General features: G+C 39.1%; 1 protein-coding gene across 12 annotated transcripts in view; it reads left to right on the top strand.

Moving 5' to 3' along the window:
* Window positions 1-517: 517 nt before the first annotated feature.
* The window catches only part of FN1 (fibronectin 1), a 69,268-nt gene continuing 43,989 nt past the window's right edge, over window positions 518-25,796 (top strand). For 3 of the 12 annotated variants that reach the window (XM_061384119.1, XM_061384084.1, XM_061384074.1), the window contains exons 1-13: window positions 651-1,024; window positions 1,947-2,075; window positions 3,065-3,202; window positions 4,679-4,810; window positions 6,007-6,144; window positions 9,153-9,311; window positions 11,576-11,767; window positions 12,643-12,822; window positions 13,447-13,623; window positions 15,184-15,336; window positions 16,697-16,825; window positions 17,848-17,991; window positions 23,158-23,279. In XM_061384119.1, coding sequence (XP_061240103.1) covers window positions 874-1,024; window positions 1,947-2,075; window positions 3,065-3,202; window positions 4,679-4,810; window positions 6,007-6,144; window positions 9,153-9,311; window positions 11,576-11,767; window positions 12,643-12,822; window positions 13,447-13,623; window positions 15,184-15,336; window positions 16,697-16,825; window positions 17,848-17,991; window positions 23,158-23,279 — 1,944 coding nt within the window. In that variant the 5' untranslated portion in view covers window positions 651-873. Of the gene's footprint in view, window positions 1,025-1,946; window positions 2,076-3,064; window positions 3,203-4,678; window positions 4,811-6,006; window positions 6,145-9,152; window positions 9,312-11,575; window positions 11,768-12,642; window positions 12,823-13,446; window positions 13,624-15,183; window positions 15,337-16,696; window positions 16,826-17,847; window positions 17,992-23,157; window positions 23,280-25,796 lie in introns of all 12 variants that reach the window. The other 9 variants (XM_061384155.1, XM_061384110.1, XM_061384109.1 and 6 more) reach the window with 5 other exon arrangements.

Raw genomic sequence — 25,796 nt, 5'->3', positions numbered from 1 at the left:
GGCAAAGTGAGTCCCCAGTCATTGCACAGACCCAAGAGACGGAACCGCAGGAAAGCCAGCCAGCCGCTCCCCGGGATGGCAAAGTCTACATTCCTACAGCTGCAAGGTGGTGGCTACTTTATGGTTTTTCCTCCCCGTCGAAGTACACTCCAGTGAGCGGAGATTTTCCCCCTACCCCCAGCGATGACGCAATCTGAACTCCCCCCTACCCCCACCCCCGCCTCACCCCAATAAAATATTTAAAAAGGGAAGCGGCGGGGGGCGGGGGGGAGAGGGAGGATGGACTTGCTATCCCTTGGCTACACGGGACTCCAGCCCCTCCCTTTCCTCCCAGACTACCCGTTTCCAGACGCTTCCCATCCCTCCCCTTCTGCCCCCCAAAAGTTTGACGACCGCAAAGGAAACCGAAAAAAGTTCTCTTGTCCCAATCCTGGCGGGCGATCAGCATCTCTTTTGTTCAAGGCGAACCCACAGTTCCCCTGACGTCACCCGGAGCCTGGGCCAATGGGCGCGCGGTCGGCGGCGGCCGCGGCCGCAGGAGGGTGGGAGGGGGTCCTGCCGGTCCCTCCTCCCCGGCGCCCGGGGCCTCGCGGGGGGCGGGAAGGGACCGTCCCATATAAACCCTGGTTCTCGGGGCTCGGCCGCTCGCGCCGGCTGCGCTTTGCAAGGGGAGGAGGGGGAGCCCTAGTCGCGAGCGGGGACGAGGGGACCTGCAGCCACAACTTCTTTCGTCCTCTCCTTCCCCTCTGTCCCTCTACCCTTCCCCTTCCCCATCATCCAGCCCTGACTCTCTTGGAGGTACTGGAAGGGGACTCCGCCCGCAGGTTGCGAAGGGAACCAAACTTAAGCGGCAAGTTGCCTCACCGTCTCAAGATGCTCGGGGGTCCGGGGCCCGGGCTGCTGCTGCTGCTGGCCGTCCTGTCCCTGGGGACAGCGGTACCCTCCGCGGGAGCCTCGAAGAGCAGGAGACAGGCGCAGCAGATCGTTCAGCCCCAGTCCCCGCTGACTGTCAGTCAGAGCAAACGTGAGTACTGACCCCAGTGGGCTGGAACAGGCTGCCTCAGGACGGGGCCAGAAAACCAACCAAAGTTGTGATTGAAGTTTTGTGCGCGCGCGCGCGCGTGGCGTGTGTATACTCCTAAATGAGAGGGGTGCATTAAAGACTGGCTTTGAGCAGGCTGGTTTTGTGGGCTTAGGTAAGATAAGGCGTTGGAAGGCGGAGCTCAGCGATGTCCAGCAGTGCTGGTACCGACTCAGGTCATCCTCCTTTGAATTAACCAAAACTCGTTTTTAAAGAGAAAAATGATGCACCCCTTTAAACTTTTATTTTTGGGATTAGTGTGGTCCTTACGCCTATTTTCTTTGTTACTAAGTAATTGGTTAAATACTTTCAAAATGGGGATGAGGGGAGAGTAGCTGAATAATTGTGCTGTGCCTACTTTGAATGAGATGTAATTGCTTCAAAATGCTTTCTCAGGATGCTTCTCCAAGAACAGAGATTGGAATTCCTCTTCCAGTTTCTCAAAGACACACCCTCCCTTTTCCTTGGCTAATGGAAACTGCTTAGCATTGCCCTTCTTGACTTATTACCCCCAAAGAGCGCTGAAATTCCTTGCACATTTTAAAATGTAATTCCCAGTTATCTGCTTTTCAAAATGTTTCCATTCCTTTGGTGCAGACCCATGGCCAGATGGAAATGACATCATTGTATAACATTTAACTCAGTCAAAAGAAAAACAAAAGGAATACCTAAATATCTACGTGTGCAAATGTGTGGTTAACTCTTTAGATATCTAGTTGCTTTTAATTCTTCTGATGCTCTGATGATTAACTTTTTTCCCCTTCGTTTGTTGCTTAGGCTCATCAATTTAGTCATGCAAGAAAATTCCATACTTTGGAAAAAGGAAGGATCCAAATTTAATGACTTTTTTCTTCATTTCTTACAGCTGGTTGTTATGACAATGGAAAGCACTATCAGATAAACCAACAATGGGAGCGCACCTACCTGGGCAGCGCCTTGGTCTGTACCTGTTATGGAGGGAGCCGGGGCTTTAATTGTGAGAGCAAGCCTGAACGTAAGTGATGGGGAGCCTGCCTAGTTCTTAGTATCTTCTACTTATTATAGTTATTAGAATCTAATAGATAGAGAAGTAGGGCTTGTTGATTAAATTTAGGATTAGTAGTAAAATTACATATTCCATTTCCCTAATAGAATTATCTTTAAAAAATGTTTAATAACTGCTTATATTTGCTTTTCAAATTATATTGTTCTTTTTACCTTTAAAACAAAAGAACAAATATATCCCAAAGTAGTTTCTAGGGTCTTCTTTCTGAAGAAGAAAGAAGTCTTTTACTTTCCCAAAACGTTTGATGAAAAAATGAATGAAAAAAAAAAGAAAAACATGAATGATGTGTCTTCTCCCTTCAAAGAAAAAGAATTGCTTATAAAATTCTAATTTATTAGAAAGTAATTCCAAATCTTAGACTGTAAGATTGTGGGGCAGAAAGCACTTTGGGCAGTACATTATCAAGCGATTTGTCAGCTGCAGTTCAACGTAAAACCACTGACTACTTCAAAGTTCTCATTCCTTTATGATTCTTGATCTATTTCTTGTAAATTATGGCAACTCCTGCAGAGAACCACTGATGAGGCCAAAATGGAAATAGTAGGATTGACAAGGGCCAGTACTGGGGTGGGGGTGGGAGCTCAGATTGTTCAAGTGGACCTTGGTTTGATTTTCTGCCAGAGAGAGGAATCTAAAGTCCTTCCTTCACAATCTAGCTGGTCCTAAGGTTGTGCTTTATAGCTTTTTCCTTAGTGCCTGAGAATCCTTTCCAATGGAAATTCGTCACCAGAAAATTAGAAAACTTGTCAAAGGTTGAAAACTGAGGCTTTGTTAGACCCTAGGGTAAAATTGAGATCTCCTACTTCAAGTTTTAAAAACTTTCCACTGTCCCTTGCTACTCACAGAATAGAAAAGAAAGGTTTTCCCTTGGATGAGAGGAGTGGAATAGAAACGGTTTTCCCTATTAAGGTTCACATGGACTTTCAATCTTCCCTCAGCTGAAGAGACTTGCTTTGACAAGTACACTGGGAACACTTACCGGGTGGGTGACACTTATGAGCGCCCTAAGGACTCCATGATCTGGGACTGTACCTGCATCGGCGCTGGGCGAGGAAGAATAAGCTGCACCATTGCAAGTAAGAATGGCCTTCTGTCTAGGACCTGAGATAACAGTGTGAACTTTTCCATTCCCATCACTGTCACTTTCTGTTATCCATGACCGGATATTCCTAATGTGGGGATTTATCCCAGGTGAGCAGACACCCTTCTATGGCCACACAGCTGATTCCTGTGCCTCTGAAAGGTGGCTCTGAGCACAGGTGGAGGCAGTGTTCAGTCTGTTTGCATTTATGAGAGACAGAGAGAGTGTGTGTGTGTGTGTGTGTGTGTGTGTACACATATGTATGTAGCCTAACCAAGCAAATCTCTTGGGTTCCATCCCATTCTTAGAGGAGTTGCCCATTTTATGTTATCTGGGCATCTTCAAGCCAGACTGCTCATGTGGTGATCTGCAGTGATTGGAAAGATGGTCAAGAAGAAAGAATTAGCCGTTGTGTGCTCTGCTAGTCTTGTTAGCAATGTACACACTGCTTGGATCTCACAGAAACAGTCTGGTTTCTTTGTAACCAGTAGTTTATAACCAGGAAGCAGAGCTCTGTATTCCTAGGAATAATGTGGAATGAATTTTCCAAGGTACTTAGGGATCTGGACTTACTCTCAGCAATTCTAGTTTAGCTAAGTCAAACTTTCCAGTATGATTCATTGGGTTACCAATAGCTTCTATTAACACAGCATTTAGTGTTTTTTAATCCATCGCTGTATAAGTCTCTTAAAGGCTCAGTCCAAAAGACAAATCAGACTTCCCTGGCGATCTAGTGGTAAAGACTCTGCGCTTCCACTGCCGGGGGTGGAGGTTCAATGTCCGGTCAGGGAACTAAGTGGCACTCCCCCAAAAAAGCATGATGTACAGCCTTCTGGAAAAGACAAATCAGTCTCTTGTGAATAAGCCCAATCAGCCTGTCCTCCATTTAATGTTAGAGTTTATCCAAGATTATTGGTATATGTTAAGAGTCAGTGTTCCGTAGTGTTTACATAATGTTTACATAGTGGACAGTTTAACCTTTGTATGTGCCCTTGTGTTTAACCAGATTTCCACACTTGCTATGTATACATCTATTTGCTTTCCATCAAAAAGACATTTGTATCCTAGGGTGAAATACGGACTCTCTGCATCCTGAAAGCTGGAATTCTAGGTCTAGTGTGCCTTTTGCATTGAATTAGTCTCAGGCTAAACCCACTATGTGTGTGTGGAGGCCATGCCTGGCAGCCTTTCTTTTCTACTTTAGAACTCAATTTCCTGTGATCTCTCTGGGGATCCAGGATTTATGACTCCTTTCTTTGCTATTCAGATTTCCTCTGTGGTTTACCATTGTGCTTAAACCAGACATTCAATTGAAGGACCCCAAAAGACCAGACCTGTTAACTTTTCCCCTGTCCCCGATGGGAAAGCTGCTCTCTTTGGCTAACCAAAGGGGTTGGAATATGAGACTTTTTCTGTTTTAAAACTATTTTCTGTCCCACTGTCTGTAACATTTGCTTTTTATCTTGAACAGACCGCTGCCATGAAGGGGGGCAGTCCTACAAGATTGGTGACACCTGGAGGAGACCACACGAAACTGGTGGTTACATGTTAGAGTGTGTGTGTCTGGGTAATGGCAAAGGAGAATGGACCTGCAAGCCCATAGGTGTGTGACTTGGGGATACATGGGGGTGGGATACACAGTCAAAATGTTGGGTTCAGTCAAAATTGACATGACAGGATACCTGCCTTCCAATAAAAAAGATAAGAGACTGAGAATTTTATTTAAAATAATCAAATGTGTAATCCATAGTCTTCTTCAAGGAATCAGTTCAAATTCCCAACCATGTATAGAAGTCTTAGGGATTCCCAGGTGGCGCCCTGGTAAAGAATCCGCATGACAATGTAGGAGATGCAAGAGATCTGGGTTCGATTCCTGGATCTGGAAGAAGGAAATGGCAACTCAAACAGTATCCATTATCCTTGCCTGGAAAATTCTGGGGACAGAGAATGCTGGTAGACTGCATACAGTCCATGGGCTGGAAAAAAGTCGGACACGACTGACCATACATGTATCAATAGAAGTCTTAATTTTTTTTCAAAGCTTAAGATAGAGTTGAAAGATTTAGGAAGAAGTCATTTGTTTTCTCTAAGATCTGTTCTCAGATTTCTCCTTGGTCAAGATGTAAATTTTTTAAAGGTAAAAAAAAATGAGACTTTTAACATCTTTCTTTATTGGAACGTGGCAGATATAAACACCATATGGTGTGTGTTTTATCATCTCTTGGTCATTTTTTGTCAAAATTGCTGTTTCCTTTGGTGTCGATCTTCAGCTGAACTCTATAGATACAAATCTAAGAGTTTCTGGCTATAAATTTTATTCTGATTGTTCTCTAATACAGAGGTTTTTTCTTTGTGTTGCCTCTATATTTACAGAAATCCAAATTTTAAATAGCTTTCTTGTCATTTTATGCAGGCATTCATAATTGGTCATTTTTAATTAAGATTGGAATTTTGCATATTTAGTCTCAATATGCAAGAGATTCATAGATCCACAGGAGGCACATAGATCCTTTTTGCTCAAAATACTGGTGTGAAGAACGGTGCTAGCTGAAAATGTCCAGTCCGTGTACTTACTCAGAGAACAGAATTTCTGCCTGCCAACTTGGCTAGAGCCTCCTTTCACTTCGGTTACTTGTTCTGTGCTTAGTTACAGGGCGTGCCTTTCTTTTTGAAGAGAGTACCACTTAAAAAAATGTGGTTGGGTTTTTGCTTACACAATATACTTAAAATTACAGGGAGACAGCACAATTTGAAATAACTCCTTTTTTTTTTCTGTTTTTCCTTCCAATTTCCCTACAGCTGAGAAGTGTTTTGATCAAGCTGCTGGTACTTCCTACGTTGTCGGGGAGACCTGGGAAAAGCCTTATCAAGGCTGGATGATGGTGGACTGCACTTGCCTGGGAGAAGGCAGCGGACGTATCACTTGCACCTCCAGAAGTACGTTTTAGATCTGTATGTTAAAGATGAGGCCAGGCATTGTTTTCTGGATTCCTAGAGAGAATTGTCATATGATATCACATACAACATCCATTCCTCCAACATGCTAACATTTGGATGTCAAGAAAGATTTTGTAACCAACTTATTCTACTTTGTCAAAGAAGACTAAATTAAAATAAAACAGCTTAGTTCAATAAGGTCTTAGGTTATCAGCTACTGAGAAAGAACCTTAATGTTCATTTCAGTGCCAAATGTGTTGCAGACCCAAAGATAAGTTGCAAATGTTTCATCTAAGTGATCACTGAGATATTTTCTAAGTAGCAAGGAAATCTTTAAAATAACAGGCACATGCATCTTTGGGCATGTGAATGCTCTTGACATAGAGAGGAGCAAAGCTCTAAAGTTTTGGGCTTCCTTCTATGCTTGACATTTAAGTAAGGCATATACATTAGCAAAGTTGATAAAAATAAAAGGTACTTATCCCATAGGTTAAACTATGTTTAACCCCTATTCTGGGGTTAAGGACAGTGTCTCTGTAGGTTTATTAGTGCTGTGAAGAAGCTAAACTTTGAAAGTTTCTGAAAGAAACACTGGTATCTCTGTAGCTCCTTCTAAGATTGCCCTGAGGCCTTACTTTTTGCCTTAGGGATTCAATGCTCCTTTTTTGAAATGTCAAACTATAAAGTTTGTGGAAGCAAAACAGCTATCAACTATCAGTGTTATACATTTAAAATCAAATCTAAATATTTTGAACATGTCTTATCTAGCTGGAAGTTTTAACCATCTCATCATGATCACCATCCAAATTTGAATTCTTTCAAACAAAAAATAATCTCTCTTAAATAGTGGTAGCAATTTAAACTAAATGTTTTTGAGCACCTTGCCAGTTCTCTTGCATTTAACATTTTATTATCATTATCAGACTTTCAAGACCTTGGTGGCATTGTTTTAGTTTAAGACAAGTTAGATGTTTGACTCAAACTCTTATCTATTATTTAAAGCTCTTCTAATAACAAGTTGGGAAAAGCTTCTCAAAGAAAAGTCATTTCTTCCATGAAATTTTTTAAGTCCCTACTTTATTCAGGATGGTGTAGGGATGCAAAAATGAACTGGACATTAGCCGACTTGTCAAAGAGAACTTAGTAAGTAGGTCAGGATGATGAGAAAGGCTTATATATATCATCTTCTACAAAGCACAGAATTAAACACTTTGAGACAGATACTGAAATAGTACTATGGAGGCTCAGGGGAAGACAACACTTGGTTGGAGATTTGGGAAAAAGTGTCACCAGCAATGCTATCTTTTATGCAGACTTCTGCTGTGGTGGGAGATCAATATGTGTCTGTATTTGTCTGAACTTAACATGAACTAATTATTTTTTATCTAACCCAGTGTAGTTCTGTTTCACAAACCAATCAAATCCTCTCTATCACATTACAGCATATGGACAAAGCTGGATTATAATTGAAACAGTTTATTTGCCAGATAATCATAGACTGATGGTAATTTAGTTACAAATTATCATTTTATTTTCTTGTCTGTCTAATCCCATGGACAGAGGAGCCTAGCGGGCTACAGTCCATAGGGTCACAAGAGTCAGACGTGACTAAATGAACTTAAACAAACATTATTTTATATTAATAATCTCACTTTCCCATCAAAGAGTTAACACCATGAGCAATTCAAGAGATGCCATTTTGTTAGTAATGTTAAATAGGTTTGTGTTTGGTAGCGGGTGGGGTGGAACCAGGGGAGAGAATATTTTAGTTAGAGAAGTTGGTGGTGCCTTGAATTGTTTTACATAACAAATGAAAAAACAGATGCTGCTATCTTTTAATAGCTCCTTTGGGGCAGTTAGTTGAGACCCTATGAGACCTACTTGCCTCCCTATTGTTTCTAGTTTTCTAAAGAAAATCCCCTATGATAAGGTAGGTTGTAAATAGTCATGACTCAAAGCCAGGAGAGCCAGAGAAGGATACAGAGGGAAGACTAGAAAGCCAGGGGATGAATTTGGTCAAATAAACAATGTGAAAAAATGTAATGAATGAAAGATTTTTATCAAATTTAAAGAACTGAATGACTAAATGAAAATTTGATGAGTGAAAAATAGCATTCTGGCAAACAGATGAGTGGAATTAGACTACATCGTATAGCTTCCTTCACACTGATTTAAATGCAATCACATCTTTCAGAAGTTTACCACCCATGGTACCACAGCTGAATATAAAGGTATCACCCAAAAACAGCTTACCAAACTTGAAGCAACTGTATTCTCCTTTTTTTAAAAAAACTTTTTATTGGAGTATAGTTAACAGTATTGTCGGAAAAGGCAATGGCACCCCACTCCAGTACTCTTGCCTGGAAAATCCCATGGATGGAGGAGCCTGGTAGGCTGCAGTCCATGGGGTCGCTAAGAGTCGGACATGACTGAGCGACTTCCCTTTCACTTTTCGTTTTCATGCATTGGAGAAGGAAATGGCAACCCACTCCAGTGTTCTTGCCTGGAGAATCCCAGGGACGGGGGAGCTTGGTGGGCTGCCGTCTATGGGGTCGCACAGAGTCGGACACGACTGAAGTGACTTAGCAGTAGCAGTGACAGTATTGTGTTAGTTTTGGGTGTACAGCAAAGTGAATCAGTTTTAGATTGTTTATTTATATCATTTAGCTCAGTTGAAAGAATCTGCCTGCAATGCAGGAGACGCAGGTTCGATTCCTGGGTTGGGGAGATTGGAGAAGGGTATGGCTACCCCCTCCATTATTCTTGCCTGGAGAATCCCATGGACAGAAGAATGTGGCAGGCTACAGTCCTTGGGGTCATAAGAGTTGGACACAACTTAGCAACTAAACCACCACCATTACAGACTTATTACAGAGTATTGAGTAGAGTTCCCTGTGCTATACAGTAGGTCCTTATTAGAAGCAACTCTATTTTTATTTTAGGTTTGCATCAAGCACTTGCCAAGCTCAAGCTGATTTACATGTTTTAACGCTCCCTTTCTGACACAGACAGATGCAACGATCAGGACACTAGGACATCCTATAGAATTGGGGATACCTGGAGCAAGAAGGACAACCGGGGGAACCTGCTCCAGTGCATCTGCACGGGCAATGGCCGTGGCGAGTGGAAGTGTGAGAGGCATACATCCCTGCAGACCACATCTGCAGGTGAGGCACGGGGCCCCGGGGACCCAAACGGGGGCACCTTGCACTAAGCATTTCCGCAAAGCCATCTTTCCCTTGGTGTGCCCTTGAAGGATGATGTGGCTATGAAGCTGAGATCCTTTGCAGACTGTTAGTTAAAACTTTGTTTACTATCAAGTTTTTTAAACTTAAATAAAAATGAAACTAAAATGGATCTTGGGGGAAAAAAACTAATTTTAGTTCCAAGAGGTTAAACTGGTGGGCAAGAAAAATTACTAATATCATGAAACCTACATGATTTATATACAAAGATATAAATAAATATACTGAGATCTGTAGATCGATACACATGTGAATATTCATATATATACCCTTGTATATGTATGTTGAATATCTAAAGTACATTTTAATGGAAATGAGAAACTTTTGCTGAGTTACATGATCCCTTGATTCTTCTGCTGGGAAGAGGGGGAAAAGTACATTTGTTCTTTCTCAGCATGGCATATATCTCCTTACCCTGACATTCTATTCTTTTTGTTGTGAAAACAATCCTCTATGTGTGGTTTCCATGCTCCAGCAAACTCTGTTGCATTCCATAAAATAATGCACAGTCATTTTCTTCATGTGTTGGGTTTCACATTTGAAAAATTCAGAGGAGTCCTAGACATGGGAAGGAATGACATAATAATATAAGCTTTTTTAAAAAAATAAGTTTTAATTATTTCTAGTACAAGACTAGGATCTTTACATTATAGCTTGTTTTGTAAGAATCTAAAGAAAGAAAGAGGGCAGTCAAGAATGGGTACTTCTGTTATTATTCTTGCTCTATTTTGTCAAGTTTTCACTATACAATGCACTAGCATTATTGTTTAGTCTTTCATCTAGGTCATTTAGCAAAAAGTATTAATTACTTACTTGGATTTGCCTCCTTTTGATGAGTTCATCTTGCCATGAGCACTTCAGAAGGAGAACAAGATTGGATTTGATAACATTTTTTGTTATTTGATTACTTTCAGTAAAATTGCTGCTAACCTAAAAAAGAAACAATTACTAATCTCAGCTTACTGAAACAGTTTAAATTAAAAAGAGTAGAGGTTAATGGGGAGTAAGCATTCATTGATTGCTATCTATTTTTATTAGTATTACTAATATTAATACTGAAATGGCTCTGTTCAAAAAAGTCTGAGAGACATGGGGTTAAACCAATAAAAACTTTCTTCTATAGGAGCTTAATATTCCTTTGCATTGTGACTCTCCCAAGTGGGGTGTATGAAAACAGATGCCATATTCCCCTGATATGTGTGACCTTGGGACCATTGCCTATGAAGTATTTGGGTTCCATTGTTACTCTGAAAGGAAAAATGTCTTAAGAGGATTGCCTTAGAGAGATGCTGAATTCAGTCTACCAGTCATTCTAGCTTCAGTTCTAATTCTGCTCCTCCTTGGGCCTGACCCCCAAGAGAACAGATTTCTATGTGTAAAGAAAAGATCAGCATATTCTGTTGTCTTACTCTGAAATGAAAGCTGTCTTAAGAGGATTGACTGATTTTAGGGAAAAAACCACAACAGAATTCCCAAATAATCTTTGGAGACACGAAATGTGGAAGGTGGAGGGCTAGTGAATAGGAAATCCAATATGGGTGCCCGGGGCACGGTCTGAGGAGCTCAGAGTTACATCGATGGCGAGAGGTCTGCTGCAGAGCTGCAGAGACTTCTCAAAATAATATCAGGAAGAGAGATGCCCAGATATTTTGGGCTAGTGGGAGCTGCTAAGAGATGGTGAGACAGACCATTACAGGCCAAGGGAAAAGCCTGGGGACAGCTCAGGGTACAGGAAGGGATAATGAGAAGCTCAGTGCAGATGAGGCATAGAACAAAGGATAAAGTGGTCTGAACTGAATGAAATGGAAAGAATGAAGTGAGCTGATCAGAGGTTAGGTGTAGAGGACTGTAAAGTCATGGGCTTTGGCTCGCTGAAATGAGTAAGCAGTCGTTGGAGGTACCTGCTCTGTGGAGTGGCAGAATAATGTCGGTGATTTGGAAATACACTCTTGGTAGCTCCAGGTAAGCTGGAAGGTAGAGAACACTGGGTAGCCTCTTATGGATTATTTCTTAGGCTGAGTGCCAAAGCTAATGCAAAGAGGGAGGGGCATTTCTTTCCAATCTCAGCTTAGTAAGAAGACAGATTGTAGAGTCATCTGGATGAGACCTTGAAGATCCCGGAAAAGTACTCCAGGAAGTAGCTTTCCCTTAACCAGCTCTGTGACTTTTCTTTCTCATATCCTCAGGATCTGGCTCCTTCACTGATGTCCGAACGGCCATCTACCAGCCCCAGCCTCATCCTCAGCCGCCTCCGTATGGTCACTGTGTCACAGACAGCGGTGTGGTTTACTCTGTGGGGATGCAGTGGCTGAAGACACAAGGGAATAAGCAAATGCTTTGCACTTGCCTAGGCAATGGAGTCAGCTGCCAAGAGACAGGTCTGTGTTATCTTTTTTAAAAAGAGGACCAATGACTTTCTTATTATTTAGACTTTGAAAGGCAATACATTCATTTACCAAAAAATGTAAAACAATAAAACAAGAAAAGTTTATAACCTTACCAGCCTATGATAACAACCATGGTTGGCATTTGATATCTATTTTTTCAGTCTTTTTAATCTATGTGTTTTCTTTCCTGTAGTAAGTATTAAGCTACTGTGTATTTTTTATCTGTCTAAAATGTTACAAGTGGTTACTTTCTGAGTAAACTAATCCGTCCCTATTTAGTACTCTAAATCCCAAAGTTCTGAACCTTTGTGATGTAAACTTCTTTCAACAACCTGGTGCAACTCTTCCGGGCTATAAAAGTGGTAGAAATTGTAGCAATAATAATTGGTGCACTTGACTTTTCCCCTAGTACAGCTTCTTGTATTAATTCTTACAGCACCAACAGAGCCATATATACCCCTGCAGGATCACTTGAGCAGCATCCTTAATTAACCTGTAGTAATATATTGGGTTGGCCAAAAGTTCTTTCAAGTTTTTCAGTAACACCTTAGAGAAAAACCCGCATGAACTTTTTGGCCAACCCAATAGCTTTGCAAATGGGGAACTGAGGCATGGCTGCTGAGGTGGTAACAATGGATGTCAGAAGAAGAACTCAGGTGTTGTTCTACCCACAAAAAAAATGTGGCTTTCTGAGTAAGGTATTTTGATAACACTATGATCTGGTTAATACTTATAGCTAGTCATATTCATAGTACTTTTTCCCCCCTTTGAGGACACAAGGTCAGCCTCAGTTAAGTGGAAAATAAGGAACAATAGTGGGAGACAAGTGCAACTGTTTACTGAGACCCTTTTGGTTATGCTTATAGCTGTAACCCAGACTTATGGTGGCAATTCCAACGGAGAGCCGTGCGTCCTCCCGTTCACCTACAACGGCAAGACTTTCTACTCCTGCACGACCGAAGGGCGGCAGGACGGACACCTCTGGTGCAGCACAACTTCCAATTATGAGCAAGACCAGAAATATTCTTTCTGTACAGACCATACTGGTGAGTATCCCAGGGGAAAACACAACAGTGAGAAAACCCCATTTCTCATGCTCTGTTTTTATTGGCCAGCAAGCTGGGCGTTCCTTTCAAGGCTACACTTGAGAAGTACCACCTTTGTGTTATCTGGACCCAAGGGACATGGATGGAACTAACTTTACAGTTAAAGATCCTCCCAAGTTTCCCAGTCGTCTTGGGAAATGACACCAAGGGAAAAGCCCTCCAGTGCTTTGACACATTTTTGACACATTGGGATCATTATGTGATTAAAGATGCTTGTATGGGAAAATCAGTAGGCACTCCCCCAGGCTGAAGACTACACAGAAGGCAGGCCTGAGTGCTCTTGCTTTTGTTTTGGCTAAAACCATGATTTATTCAAAGCCACCATTTAATCTTTTTCTTTCTGGCTGGAAAAATGAGAGCAAAAATTGGATTTAAATCTGCTTGAAAGGTGAAGGTGAATACACTAAGGAGGCTTAGAACTGTATTATTAGACATCTTTTATTCTGAGACACACTCTGAGTTAGTTGCAGAAACTTGGCTAGTCTAGTCGCAGTAATTCCCCACTGTACATTGGGAAGCTCAGTTGCAATCTTTTTCTTCTGACATGTGTGTTGTTTTGGACAGTTTTGGTTCAGACTCGAGGTGGAAATTCCAATGGTGCCTTGTGCCACTTTCCTTTCCTGTACAACAACCACAACTACACGGACTGTACTTCTGAGGGCAGGAGGGACAACATGAAATGGTGTGGGACCACGCAGAACTATGACGCTGACCAGAAGTTTGGATTCTGCCCCATGGCTGGTAAGACGAAGCCCTTGTAGGCAGTCGTTTGTGGTGTAAGACCGAAGAATAATGTTTGGCTTACTTCTGTTTCATGCATTAAGACTTAATTTTTAGACAGCAGAAAACGTCATGATCTAAATGTAATCAAATATTTAAGAATTATATAATTATTCATGTGATTTATAAGAATTATATAATTATTTAAAAGTATAAGAATTATATAATTGTTTATATGATTTTAAAATCCCACTGTTATAAAATCCCACTATTATATATATAGGGGTCTGCCCTGGTGGCTCAGGTTAAAGCCTCTGCCTGCAATTTGGGAGACCTGGGTTTGATCCCTGGGTCCGGAAGATCCCCTAGAGAAGGAAATGGCAACCCACTCCAGTATTCTTGCCTGGAGAATCCCATGGACGGAGGAGCCTGGTGGGCTACAGTCCACGGGGTCGCAAAGAGTCGGACACGACTGAGTGACTTCACTTTCTGGCTTCCCTGGTGGCTCAGACTGTAAAGACAGACGCTTTAGTCTGTCTGCAATGCAGGAGACCTGGGTTTGATCCGTGGGTTGGGAAGATGCCCTGGAGAAGGAAATGGCAGCCCACTCCAGTATTCTTGCCTGGAAAATCCCATGGACGGTGGAGCCTGGAAGGCTACTGTCCATGGGGTCACAAAGAGTTGGACATGACTGAGCGACTTCACTTCACTTTATATGATTTTAAAATCCCACTATTATAAAGTCCAAAAACATGTAAATACAATAAAAATACTTTTAAAAAGTCTGGAAATACACTTTTTTTTTTTTAAACAGGTGTGTCTTTTGTAAAAAGCACACGGCTGAGTAGCTGAAAACATTCAAGTGACTGCCGCAGTCACAGACCTGCAGTATTTACATACAGCTTTAGAATAAGGTCTATCACTTATTAAACACCAAAAGGACCCAGACTCTGTATTTTCCAATCAGTAGGGATCTTGTTTTAAAAGGCCATGCTCTAGTTTGTGTGAATGAAGAAAGGAGAACCAATACCTTTTGTTTTCAAATTTTGAGAGCCACTAGACTACAGTTGATTTTCTGATAGTAGAATTAAGAATCCATGTGCTGCAGTCAAGTGTGAATATGAGGCAATGAAACATCAGAAGGAAACTATTAATACTTAGGCTTACTTTTATTCCTCTCATTTCAGCAAAAGAAAATTTGGATTTAGAAGGAAAACACATATTAACTTACAATTCTATACCCATACACATTGTTTCCCTTTGATCTAGAATAAACTGAAACTAGAAAAATGTTATGGGACAGTAGTCAAATCCAGATTTCTAGAACATTGCAAACCCCTTGAATGGGTAGGCATAATTGTGGTTAACATCCCTTAACCATACTGTAATTTTTCCTTACAACAAACCTCATCTTCGGACTATGTTTTCTCTCTCTGGTAGTCAGAGCTCAGTGAATTTTTGAGGCACAGAAGACTTCCAAGAGAGTTCTTAGGATCACCAAACCAGACTGATAATATTGCATACATTTTAGCCCTTGTGATCATTTATACAGTAATGCATTTCCCTTCTGTTTCCAAACAGCCCACGAGGAAATCTGTACAACCAACGAAGGGGTCATGTATCGCATTGGAGACCAGTGGGACAAGCAGCATGATATGGGCCACATGATGAGATGCACATGTGTTGGAAATGGTCGTGGAGAATGGACGTGTGTCGCCTACTCTCAGCTCCGAGGTATGTGCACTTGTTAATGAAAATAGCTGAGAGGACAGAGAATACAGAGAAGCAGACTTCTTCGTGAAAACTTGTGCTTTACCAAAAGCAGGAGAAGAAGTATGCAATGCCACTCCATTAGTCTACTGTGTTGGATAGGTTTTGCATGTTAGACAGCCAGTTAAGAAAATCTGGCAGAGCATTTCTAAGATTCTGAAACATTCCCAGGATGTAAGTACTTAGGCTGAGCCAAAAAGATGACTTCAGAGAATAGAACATGATCACTTGATATCACTTGATCCTTTTAGCTTAAGGAAATGGCAGCCCACTCCAGTAGTATTGCCTGGAAAATCCCATGTACGGAGGAGCCTGGTAGGCTACAGTCCATGGGATTACAAAGAGTCAGACACGACTGAGCAACTCGTTTCTTTCTTTATGCTGTTGGATTCTTGTCTAGAAAAGACTGGTCAATTTTTGTAAAGAAAAGAGACCGTGCTATTCTAAAATCAGATCTTGGCAGATCTCCTTTAATTCAAGGAGACAAAGACATAAAGACCAATTTCTTTTGTTCACTCTAGTTTTTCCCCTTTGGACCCTGGTGTATGATATAAGGGTTGTTGATCTATTAAAACTATTTTAGTGTTTCTATTTCTTTGGTTTGAAAAATAAGACTTAGGTAGAGCTCTGGGTTGATAAATAGTCCATGTAGCCTCTGTGTTGACATTGGCCTGGACTTGTTCTCCTTTTATGGGGCCCGATGGATGACACAATCCAGGTCTAATACATATGATGTTGCAGAGCTGAAAAGGACACTAGGAAGGCATCCAGACCAAGTCCTCATTTTACAGAGGAAGGAACTGAGGCCCAGAGAGGGAAGTAATTTCTTAGGATCTCAGCAAGTTAACAACAGAGTTGGCCTGATTTTGTTGTTGTTGTTAACTCTCCAAATGTCATTTATGGTATTCTATTTACACATTCCAAGTATCTCCCTAGCCCTGCTATTCCAGAGATGAGACCATCGCATCATGCTGGGTATCATATTAGAATGTTTAATCTGCCTCCTATTTATTGTAACAAGCAGAGATCTAAAGGTCATTTTGAACCCAGCAAGAACTTGTTCCGAAAGTTAAAATTTGTTGTATATACTTGTATCTCTAATCTGTACAAGTTTATAAGAGAGAATTTTTTTTTTTTTTTGCAAGAAGTGTAGTACTGACTAAGCTTTGGAAAAAAATGTTTATTCTATGCCAGTAGAAAAGTTATTTTAGTGGAAGATGTTGCTAATTAAGTGGAGGGAATTGTATGCTTCGAAAGTGTAGCTTCTTTTATTTCATCAGTGAAACTTAAAAGTTCTCCACCCATCCCACTGTTTCCTAAACAGATCAGTGCATCGTCGACGGCATCACTTACAATGTGAATGACACATTCCACAAACGTCATGAAGAGGGACACATGCTGAATTGTACCTGCTTCGGTCAGGGCCGGGGTCGGTGGAAGTGCGATCCTGTTGGTAAGTAGCCTTGTGTCTCTAGCTGGATTTAAACACTGAGTATAGCTAGCAAGTTTCAGATAAGGAGAGTTCTTTGATATTACTTGATTGAAACTGGCTCTAGACTTTGATCATGGCCTGCAGAGAGCTTGGCAAAGTCTTTTCTCTAATCATGGATCAATATCTAAACTTGAGAGTGGTAGTCAATTTATTTTTGCTGAATTTGGTAACACATGAAGGTTTCCTTTAGTTGAAACAAATCTGTTTTTTGGTTCTGAATCATAAAGATAATTCATGTCTGAAAGAGAACTTTCCTTTGCTGACTGTGCAATAATGTGGACAAATGATTATGCCAGTAAATATCTCCTTCCCAAATTCCTTATTTTTCTTAGCTGCCCTTTTAATAGATCTAAGCAAATAGTGAGGGTTGGGCCTTAAAAGAGCTCTGTTACCAGCTTTAAGGTAATCCATTAATATTCCTTTACTCAAAGAGACATATTGCTCACCCAGAAAACAAACTGATCAGATGAGTTTTTTTGACCTGCGATTGTCAAAGCTGTGAGAGGCCTGAAAGGCTTTCTTAGAAGCTGCTCAGCAAGTTATTCACTAGTTGAAATTTAGCTCAGTTCATTTATATGTAAAATTAAGTCATCCACATTTTGAAGACATGTATAAAGTGGTATTTTATCTTTGCTCTTCAAATGGTAAACTGTTTGCATTAAGATGGGTAAAATATAAAATTAATTTATTTTTCTCAAATTAAGATTCAGGTTGTCAGTATATACTGAAATCTAAATCTTAACATTTTTATTTAGAAATGTTATTCTTTTAGAAAGCTAATTATTCCTCCCAATGGGTACTTTTTGACCATTAAGTGTCCAGTAAGGTATAAGATACGAACAAAACATTTTTGAACTGCTATATTTGTAAGGACAGTTGCAAGTTTTTATTAAAACTAAGAATCTGTGCACTAGCACACCAAATTCACATTTGTCACTTTAAGTTTTAAAGACTGCTTAATAGTCTACTTGTGTATGTTTCAGATCAATGTCAGGATTCAGAAACCCGCACCTTTTATCAAATTGGAGACTCATGGGAGAAGTATTTGCAGGGAGTCCGGTACCAGTGCTACTGCTATGGCCGTGGCATTGGGGAGTGGGCCTGCCAGCCCTTACAGACCTATCCAGGTAAGTAGCTTTATGCCACTGTATTATAAAATACACGGCAACATCAGTGTTTATTAACACTCTGAGGCCGAAATTGGTATCTCCTCCTTTTCCTATCTTTTTCTCATTTCACTGTCTAGTCATTAATCGAATATTTTTTACTTAAATGGTTTTCCTTTCTCCCTAGTCAAGTAGGAGTAGAAGGCTGTGAAAAAGTGCCTGCATGTAAATTTGTTTCTTAACATTGTAGAACATTCCATTAGGTTAAAACACTGGCTAAATTTCATTTCTCATCTGTACCTGTAAGTAGAAACCATGGAGTAACCGATGCTGGGAGTAAAGGTCAGGATTTTATGTTATGTTTCTTAACAGAAAGATTGCATGGAGAAATCGCATGAAATGTATACACATTCATTCATGTGTATCATACACATGATATGTATTCATTCAGTGTTTCATCCAGGCCCTTTTTTTGTCAGAATGTTCATGTGTTTGATCTTTTGGAGTCTGGAACAAAATATCCTGGGTCCAGAGTTGAGTAACTTGGTCAGTTCTCTGCCCAGGCTGTTCAAATACTCAAAAATGTTTATTACTAGATTTTTTTCAGGTCACAGGACATAATGCCTAGCTGGAGGTGTTATTCATTTTTTAAAAAATTGAATTGAATTTTTGCTGAGTGATGAGTTAACAGTAAGATGGGTTGAATTCTGAAACTAATTTTTAGGCATCGTGGACTTCCTGATAGCCCAGCGACTAAGATTCTGCCCTTCCACTGCAGGGGGCATGGGTTTGATCCCTAGACAGAGAAGTTCCACATGCCTTGTGGTGTGACCAAAAAATAAAATTAATTTTTAGGCATCAGTTACTTAAGCAATATCTGAGATCAAAGTCTCTTGACTCTCTGCTAAGTTAAGATGTGGCCTATATTCAGAAATAGAGAGATCGTCAGGACATTGGAACCTACCTATGACAGAAATCAAGATTCAGTTAACTAAATCCTTTTTTAATGTGATAAGAGATTTACTGTCATAAAGAAAAAGATATGGAACAACTTGGCCAAAAACAGTGTTTGCCAAGACATGGATCCAGGTTTGTACATGCTGCTAAGTAGATACAAGTCAAGCTTCATTCATTATTTCCTCAGCTGTAAGACAGGAAGATTTTAGCTGATTACCTTTAAGTTCCTTCCAGCACCAACAAACTAATAATCTGTGATCCTAAAAACTGTTCATATATACCCTTTCTGAACTTAGAAGAGCCCCTCCTCTCCCCTGGCTTCAGGCGCTGTCTGGGCTACTGAAGATGACTTTGCTTAACAGGTTCTCATCAGCATAGATTGACCTGGCTCTTAAACTGTATTTTGTGGTAGATTTGTGTGTAGGAATCACTTAAAATAATTTTTTTTGTTCAATAATTTTTAAAGCTCTGCAGAATTACTGTAAGTTCAGAAAGTATATAACTGAAGCTTTTTTTTTTTTTAATGATACAACCAAAGGATCAGATCAGATCAGATCAGTCGCTCAGTCGTGTCCAACTCTTTGCGACCCCATGAATCGCAGCATGCCAGGCCTCCCTGTTCATCACCAACTCCCGGAGTTCACTCAGACTCACGTCCATCGAGTCAGCGACATTTCTAAAAAATCTCTTACTGTCTATTTATGGTTCCACATATGGTGTGGTGGTCTTGAAAGTGATTTCCTTCTTGGTGAATTAGAGAGAACTTTTTTTGCTCTCTCTTTTAAAGTAAGCCTGTTCACATAACAGCTTGCTGGAAGCCTGTAGGTTGACACGCCAGAGATTAAATCTAAACGGGAGGGAATCCTCCTGTGTTGGACTTTTATGTTTTGACCTTGTTTCTACTCTTCATAACAGAAGAGCCCATTGAGCATAGAGGCGATTTCAGCAGAGAGGAGATTGGCCTCAGTACACAGTCTGGGTCTTATCTGTGTGTTTGGTTTACTCAATGGTTCCTGCCTGGCTTGTGGGGCTTTCAGAGTGTGGGAAGGATGATGGAACAACAGATCACCAGTCTGTTGTCTCTGAGCCTTGCCCTGTTTGTTCCTCCTACAGAGGATTCAGTAGAGTTGTTCAAACTAACAGAAGATAAGAGGCATTTGGTTTGTCAATAAACAACCAGGAAAGCACAGATCTCAGCAAACTAAATAAAGAAAAAAAGGGCTGAGTTGCAAATGCATGAATGTTTAACTTCTCCAGGGTCACTATTACTGGAAATTATTCATTTGGGCCTTATTTTCAAACTGGTTTTGAAAGTATAGACATTTTGTCATATCTCTTCATAACTATTTCATAATTAGTATGATTATATTGAATAAGAGAGGGAGTCAAGTTTTCACAATGGTGTGAGTCATTGCTCAGGTTACTTTGCAAAGTTTTACCAATTAACCAATATCAAAAGGATTATCAAAATGCTAAGTCTAAATATAAATGATGTCAGAATTTTCAAATTTCTTGTCTTCTAATCATATGTGGAAAAAGTGGCATAGAGTGATAGCTGGAATTTAATTGACCTTACAAATCATGGATAATTTTTTACTCTCTGAACAAAATTGTGCTAAATGCAAGATACCTTATTACTGTTTAGGGTAGTTCCCTTAAAGGTGAGCTATGGTACAAGGCTAACATTGAAAACATAGGGTTTCAAACCAGCACTTGAAATTTTAGAGGAAACCTTATGTTGTTTTGCTCCATCACTGAGTAAAAACCTCTGAGTCGCCTGTTTCTTTTTCCTCCCCTTTTCTTCACTATCCTCCTCCTTGTGGACATAGCAGCATGATTAAGCTTAAAGGTAGGCAGTAAAGGTCACTTATGTTATCTAAAACTTAATTTTGATAAACATGTAACCATCATAATTTTCTTAAGATTTATTTTTAATTGGAGGATAATTGCTTTATAGTATTGTTTCTATACATCAACATGAATCAGCCATAATCATCATGAATCAGCCATAATCATCATGATCTTTTTTTAAAATTTAAGACTATTTTTAAGCAGTTTTAGGTTCACAGCAAGATCAAAAGGAAGGTACAGAGATTTCCTGTGTTTCCTCTGCTCCCACACAGCACAACATCCTCTAATATCAACATCCCCACCAGAGTGGTACGTTTGTTACAATCAATGAACCTACTATTGGCATTTAATCATCCGAAGTCCTTGGTTAGCTTTAGGAATGACTCTTGGTGGTGTACATTCATGGCATCATAAACTTTTTTCTCTCAAAATCATGGTTGTTAAACTAAAATACATATCAGGCATCTCTTTACATGAGGAAATTATGGTAGGATTTCTTTTAAGGATCAATATTTAAATAGCCTTATACCAATTATTGTAATATAAAAATGTGATAGTTCTATATTTACTGATTATGGGAGTAAATAATCACATCTCTAAAATTTTACCTCAATGTTTGTTTTTAAAAATGTATTTATATTCATATATATATAATGGTGAAGGAGTGATTCAAAGAGGGTTGTGGAATTGACTTCTGCCAGTTAATTAAAACAAATACCCTGCTATGATCTATGAAATATACACTTTAGAATTAAAAATTGAGAATTTTATTTATTTTGGTTTTTGTACAGCTTACAAATATGTGTATTAGATGAAATTAAGATTTAAAGAATGTTTATTAGTCTTGAGCCAAACTGAATTATTCTCATCATGGAAGTGAGTATATTATTGTAGAACTTTTGAGTCTGTCCAGATATGCAAGTTGTATATTTGTTCTGCTAGATAAAACTTTATTTTCAAATAAAATTTAATAGTGAGGATAATAATTAAGTTTGAAAATCAATATTTTTTCTACGACCTTATGGAAAACTTAAATCTGTTAATAATCTGCTGAACTGCTCTAGCTAACATGCAAAATTTTGCTCTGTTTAACAGAATGTCAGTTAGAAATTCTTGGAAACGTTATTACAAGGAACTTTATTTCTAATAAGTTGAACATTGAGTGACATCATAAAAAAGACAGTATTTAATAGTGTTCTTTTCTGCAGGCATAAATTTTCCATTTATTTAATAATCATCCTAAATAGAATCTACCCTATTAAGAAATTGATTCTACTTCTCTTGTTTGCCTTAAAAAAAAAGCAGAACCAAAACCACACACTAAATTTGTTGATAATAGTTTTACACATTAAAGATGTGGGAATATTAAATTTAGTATACACTTCAAAATGTCATTTTATTGATAACTACTTTTGAAAAAATGTAATTTTGATCTCAGCAATTTGACCAATCAATGGAATGATTTTAGAGCAAACTTATTGAATAAAAATAAAACATTTTCTGAAACTGATAGGATATTAGACTGAGAGGATGAGAAATAAAATTGAGTCTTTAATTATTACCTTTGTCTGTTTGTCTAAGATTCTACCCCATTTAGAAATGTGTTTGTTTTACATCATGTCATATGGCCTTTGGAATGTTTTTTCTTTCTTGATGGTAGATTTGTCCTTGATGAAAAGCTCCACAAGCTAGAATTTCCTTCAAAGATGTTTAGTATAAGTAAATGAAGTTTGTATTCTGTATTACATTATTTGTGTTAGAGTGGTTCCACAGTTTTCTCACAATTCTTTGAAAAAGGAGAAGCAAGCAAACTAAGTGGCATTTAAAAATTCATTTTATTTGCTTATAAATAAGTTTGAGTTGCATTTTTCATGTGAAAGACAAGAAGCTATCTGCTAAAAAAGAATTTGTCTCATAGAGAACAGACCTGTGGTTGACAAAAGGAAGGGCGTAGGGAGGGCATGGAGTGGGAGTGAAGGGTCAGCAGGCGCAAACTATCATACACGAAATGCATGAGCCACAAGATCCTACTGTTTAGCACAGAGAACAATATTCAATATCCTGTAATAAACCATAATGGAAAGGAATATAAAAAAGAATATATATGTGTGTGTGTGTGTATGTATAACTGAATCACATAGCTGTACAGCAGAGATTAACACAATATTGTTATTTGACAGTGATTAATTAAGAAAAAAATGATTTGTCTCATTGATTTCCAATGTCAATATGTAAAAAATTAACTCCAGATAATTTTTATTGTGCTCCCATTTACTCATAAGCAAAACTGTCTTTACTGATGGCCATCCATGTGCACTAAATTTTAAGTTGAAGTAAGGGAATCCTCAGGATCACCAACTCTCATATTTTCATTTTCAGATACAAGTGGTCCTGTCCAAGTAATCATCACTGAGACCCCAAGTCAACCCAACTCTCACCCCATCCAATGGAGCGCACCAGAATCATCTCACATTTCCAAGTACATTCTCAGATGGAAACCTGTGAGTATCCTGCTCAGAAACCTTGGATATTGAAGCTCTTGATTAATAGATTCTGGGGACTTCCTGGTGGTCCAGTGACTAAGACTTCCTGCTCCCAATTCAGGAGACTCCTGTTCAGCCCCTGGGCAGGGAACTAGATACTGCATGTCATATCTAAGTTTGCGTGCCCAACTAAAAGATGCCACGTGCTACAACTAAGACTAGGTGCAGTGAAATAAAGAAAAGTAAATAATTGAATTTTTTTTTAAAGGAGAAGGAAATGAACAGATTCTGAAAGTGTGTTTCAGTTTTTGAGCCAGTAGATCTGACGAACTATTCACTTGGCATTATATTTGTTTAGTGACCAAACAATATGTGGTCAATCTAATTCACATATAGACTTAGCTGTCTTTTGGTATTTAGGAGAACTTAACTCTTCATGTTAGAAACATCTTGTTTGTGAGTAGAAATGATAATGCTTAAAATTATTCTTACCCAGCACGGGAAGAGAATCTAAAGTTTTTAAAAGTCTTGCAACTCCATCAAAGGGAAAGAAAACTACTGGCATCATTTTCCATGATTTGTAAAACAAAATAGCTAAATTAATATCTTTCTTTTTTAATTCACTTTTTAAGTGATTGTTTCTTCTTTTTTTTTGACCATGCCGCATGGCCTGAGGGATCGTAGTTCCCCAACCAGGTGTTGAACCTGGGCCATGACAGTGAACACCCCAAGTCTTAACCACTAGACCTCCAGGGAATTTCCATGATCATTTCATAAAACCTTACTTTCTAATCTTTGCAGTTATTTGGATAGAAGGGAGAGATGATGAGAGAAAAGTATAGATGAAGGATAGTTAGTGTATTTAATGAATGACTTTGTGACTCCCCTCTAATCATCTAGAAATTGAAGAAACCTCACTAAGGAGGATATTGATCTATTAAGCCTCACTAGGGAGGATATTGATCTATTATGTTGTAGTTTCTCTTACCCTCTCAAGCCTGCCCTTATATCTCTCCAAAATGTATGACATTAATTTGAGAAACTATTTAAGCACAGGAGAAAAATGCCCATTTTAAATCACAGCTATTGGTTTCTAGGAACTAAAAAAGCAAAGTAAAATAAAACATTTGACCAACTCATGCAATTGTATTCAATTCTTTTTGAAAAATTCAAGCTGTTGAAATCATTCTTTTTCTTCTCTCACCCATTTTTTGTTAATGTCCACAGTATATGTAGTAGCCATTTGCAGAACTTTTTGTCTAATGATGTTAGTCGATGGGATGAATATATTTCCCCTCTAACACTTTCTTGTCTCTCATTTCTCTTCATCGATTTTATTTAATTTAAACTTAACTTTGAAGTATTTGTGAGACCACAGTAATAAGGGATAATTGCACATAGGCATAAAATGTATATCAGGGCTTCCCAGGTGATGCTACTGGTAAAGAACCCACCTGCCAATAAAGGAGACTTAAGAGATGTGAGTTTGATCCCTGGGTCGGGAAGATCCCCTGGAGGAGGGCATGACAACCCACTCCAGTATTCTTGTCTGAAGAATGCCATGGACAGATGCCTGGTGTGCTACAATTCATAGGGTCACACAGAGTCAGACACGACTGAAGCGACTTAGCACACATATAAAATGTGTATAAGTTAGAAAGTCTCCAAAGAGTGGAGGTTATTTCTTTGAGATTTTTTAACACTTTTAGGTTTTTCTTTAATATTTGTCACCTGATAGTTTATTCTTGAGTATTTTCTTCTAATAACAAACCAAAAATTACACATTGAGCGAAAGGCTTACTATTAAATCTGAGCTAATTATAATGACTAATTTTAATGTTTTTCACAAGGTGTTTAAATTTAGAGAGTACCAGGATCACTTTCATTTATTTAAAAATTATAAAGGGACACTTGAGTATCTGAATTATTGAGGAACTGGTTGATTGGATAATTTTGTAAAATCACTGGCTATTAAAAATGTATTTTGACTTATATTAGTGTAGAATATTTATACTTAAAATGGTCTCAACTTGTTTGAAGTAAGGATGTTTCTTTTTTACACATTTTATTGCCATAAATTTTGTGATCCATGATATTAATAAATTCGGACAGGATGTGAAAATATAAACTGGAGACAAAGATTAAATAAACTGAGATCACATTCTTCTGCAGTCTTTCCCAAAGTTGGCTAACCACTTTTGATGGAGTAGTTCATATCCAAGAATGAGTCATAAAACCAGAGCAGCGTTAAGCCTCGTATGTGATGGTCCCGGGAACTGAGTCATGAAAGAATATTATGCCTTTGCTCTGTAAGAAACTTGGTTTGTATCCCACTAAATAAATATAGACTATAAAGCCTTATCCCACTTCAAAGAGGAATATATCCCAGTTCATTGTGGAAATTTAAAAATTGGGAAAGGCAAAACTTGGGTTGCTGTTATTAAACTGAATAGTTAATCTGGCAAAAAGGAAGGTGCCCAGGGCCTCCCTTTGTGTAATCTTGGGCATGTCACATACTCTGTTTCTTCATCTGTA

The sequence above is a fragment of the Bos javanicus genome, chromosome 2 (genome assembly GCF_032452875.1).
Source record: "Bos javanicus breed banteng chromosome 2, ARS-OSU_banteng_1.0, whole genome shotgun sequence".
NCBI classification, from domain to species: domain Eukaryota; kingdom Metazoa; phylum Chordata; class Mammalia; order Artiodactyla; family Bovidae; genus Bos; species Bos javanicus.
The sequence above is the reverse complement of the archived record's forward strand: the minus strand, read 5'-3'. Positions and strand labels throughout refer to the sequence as shown.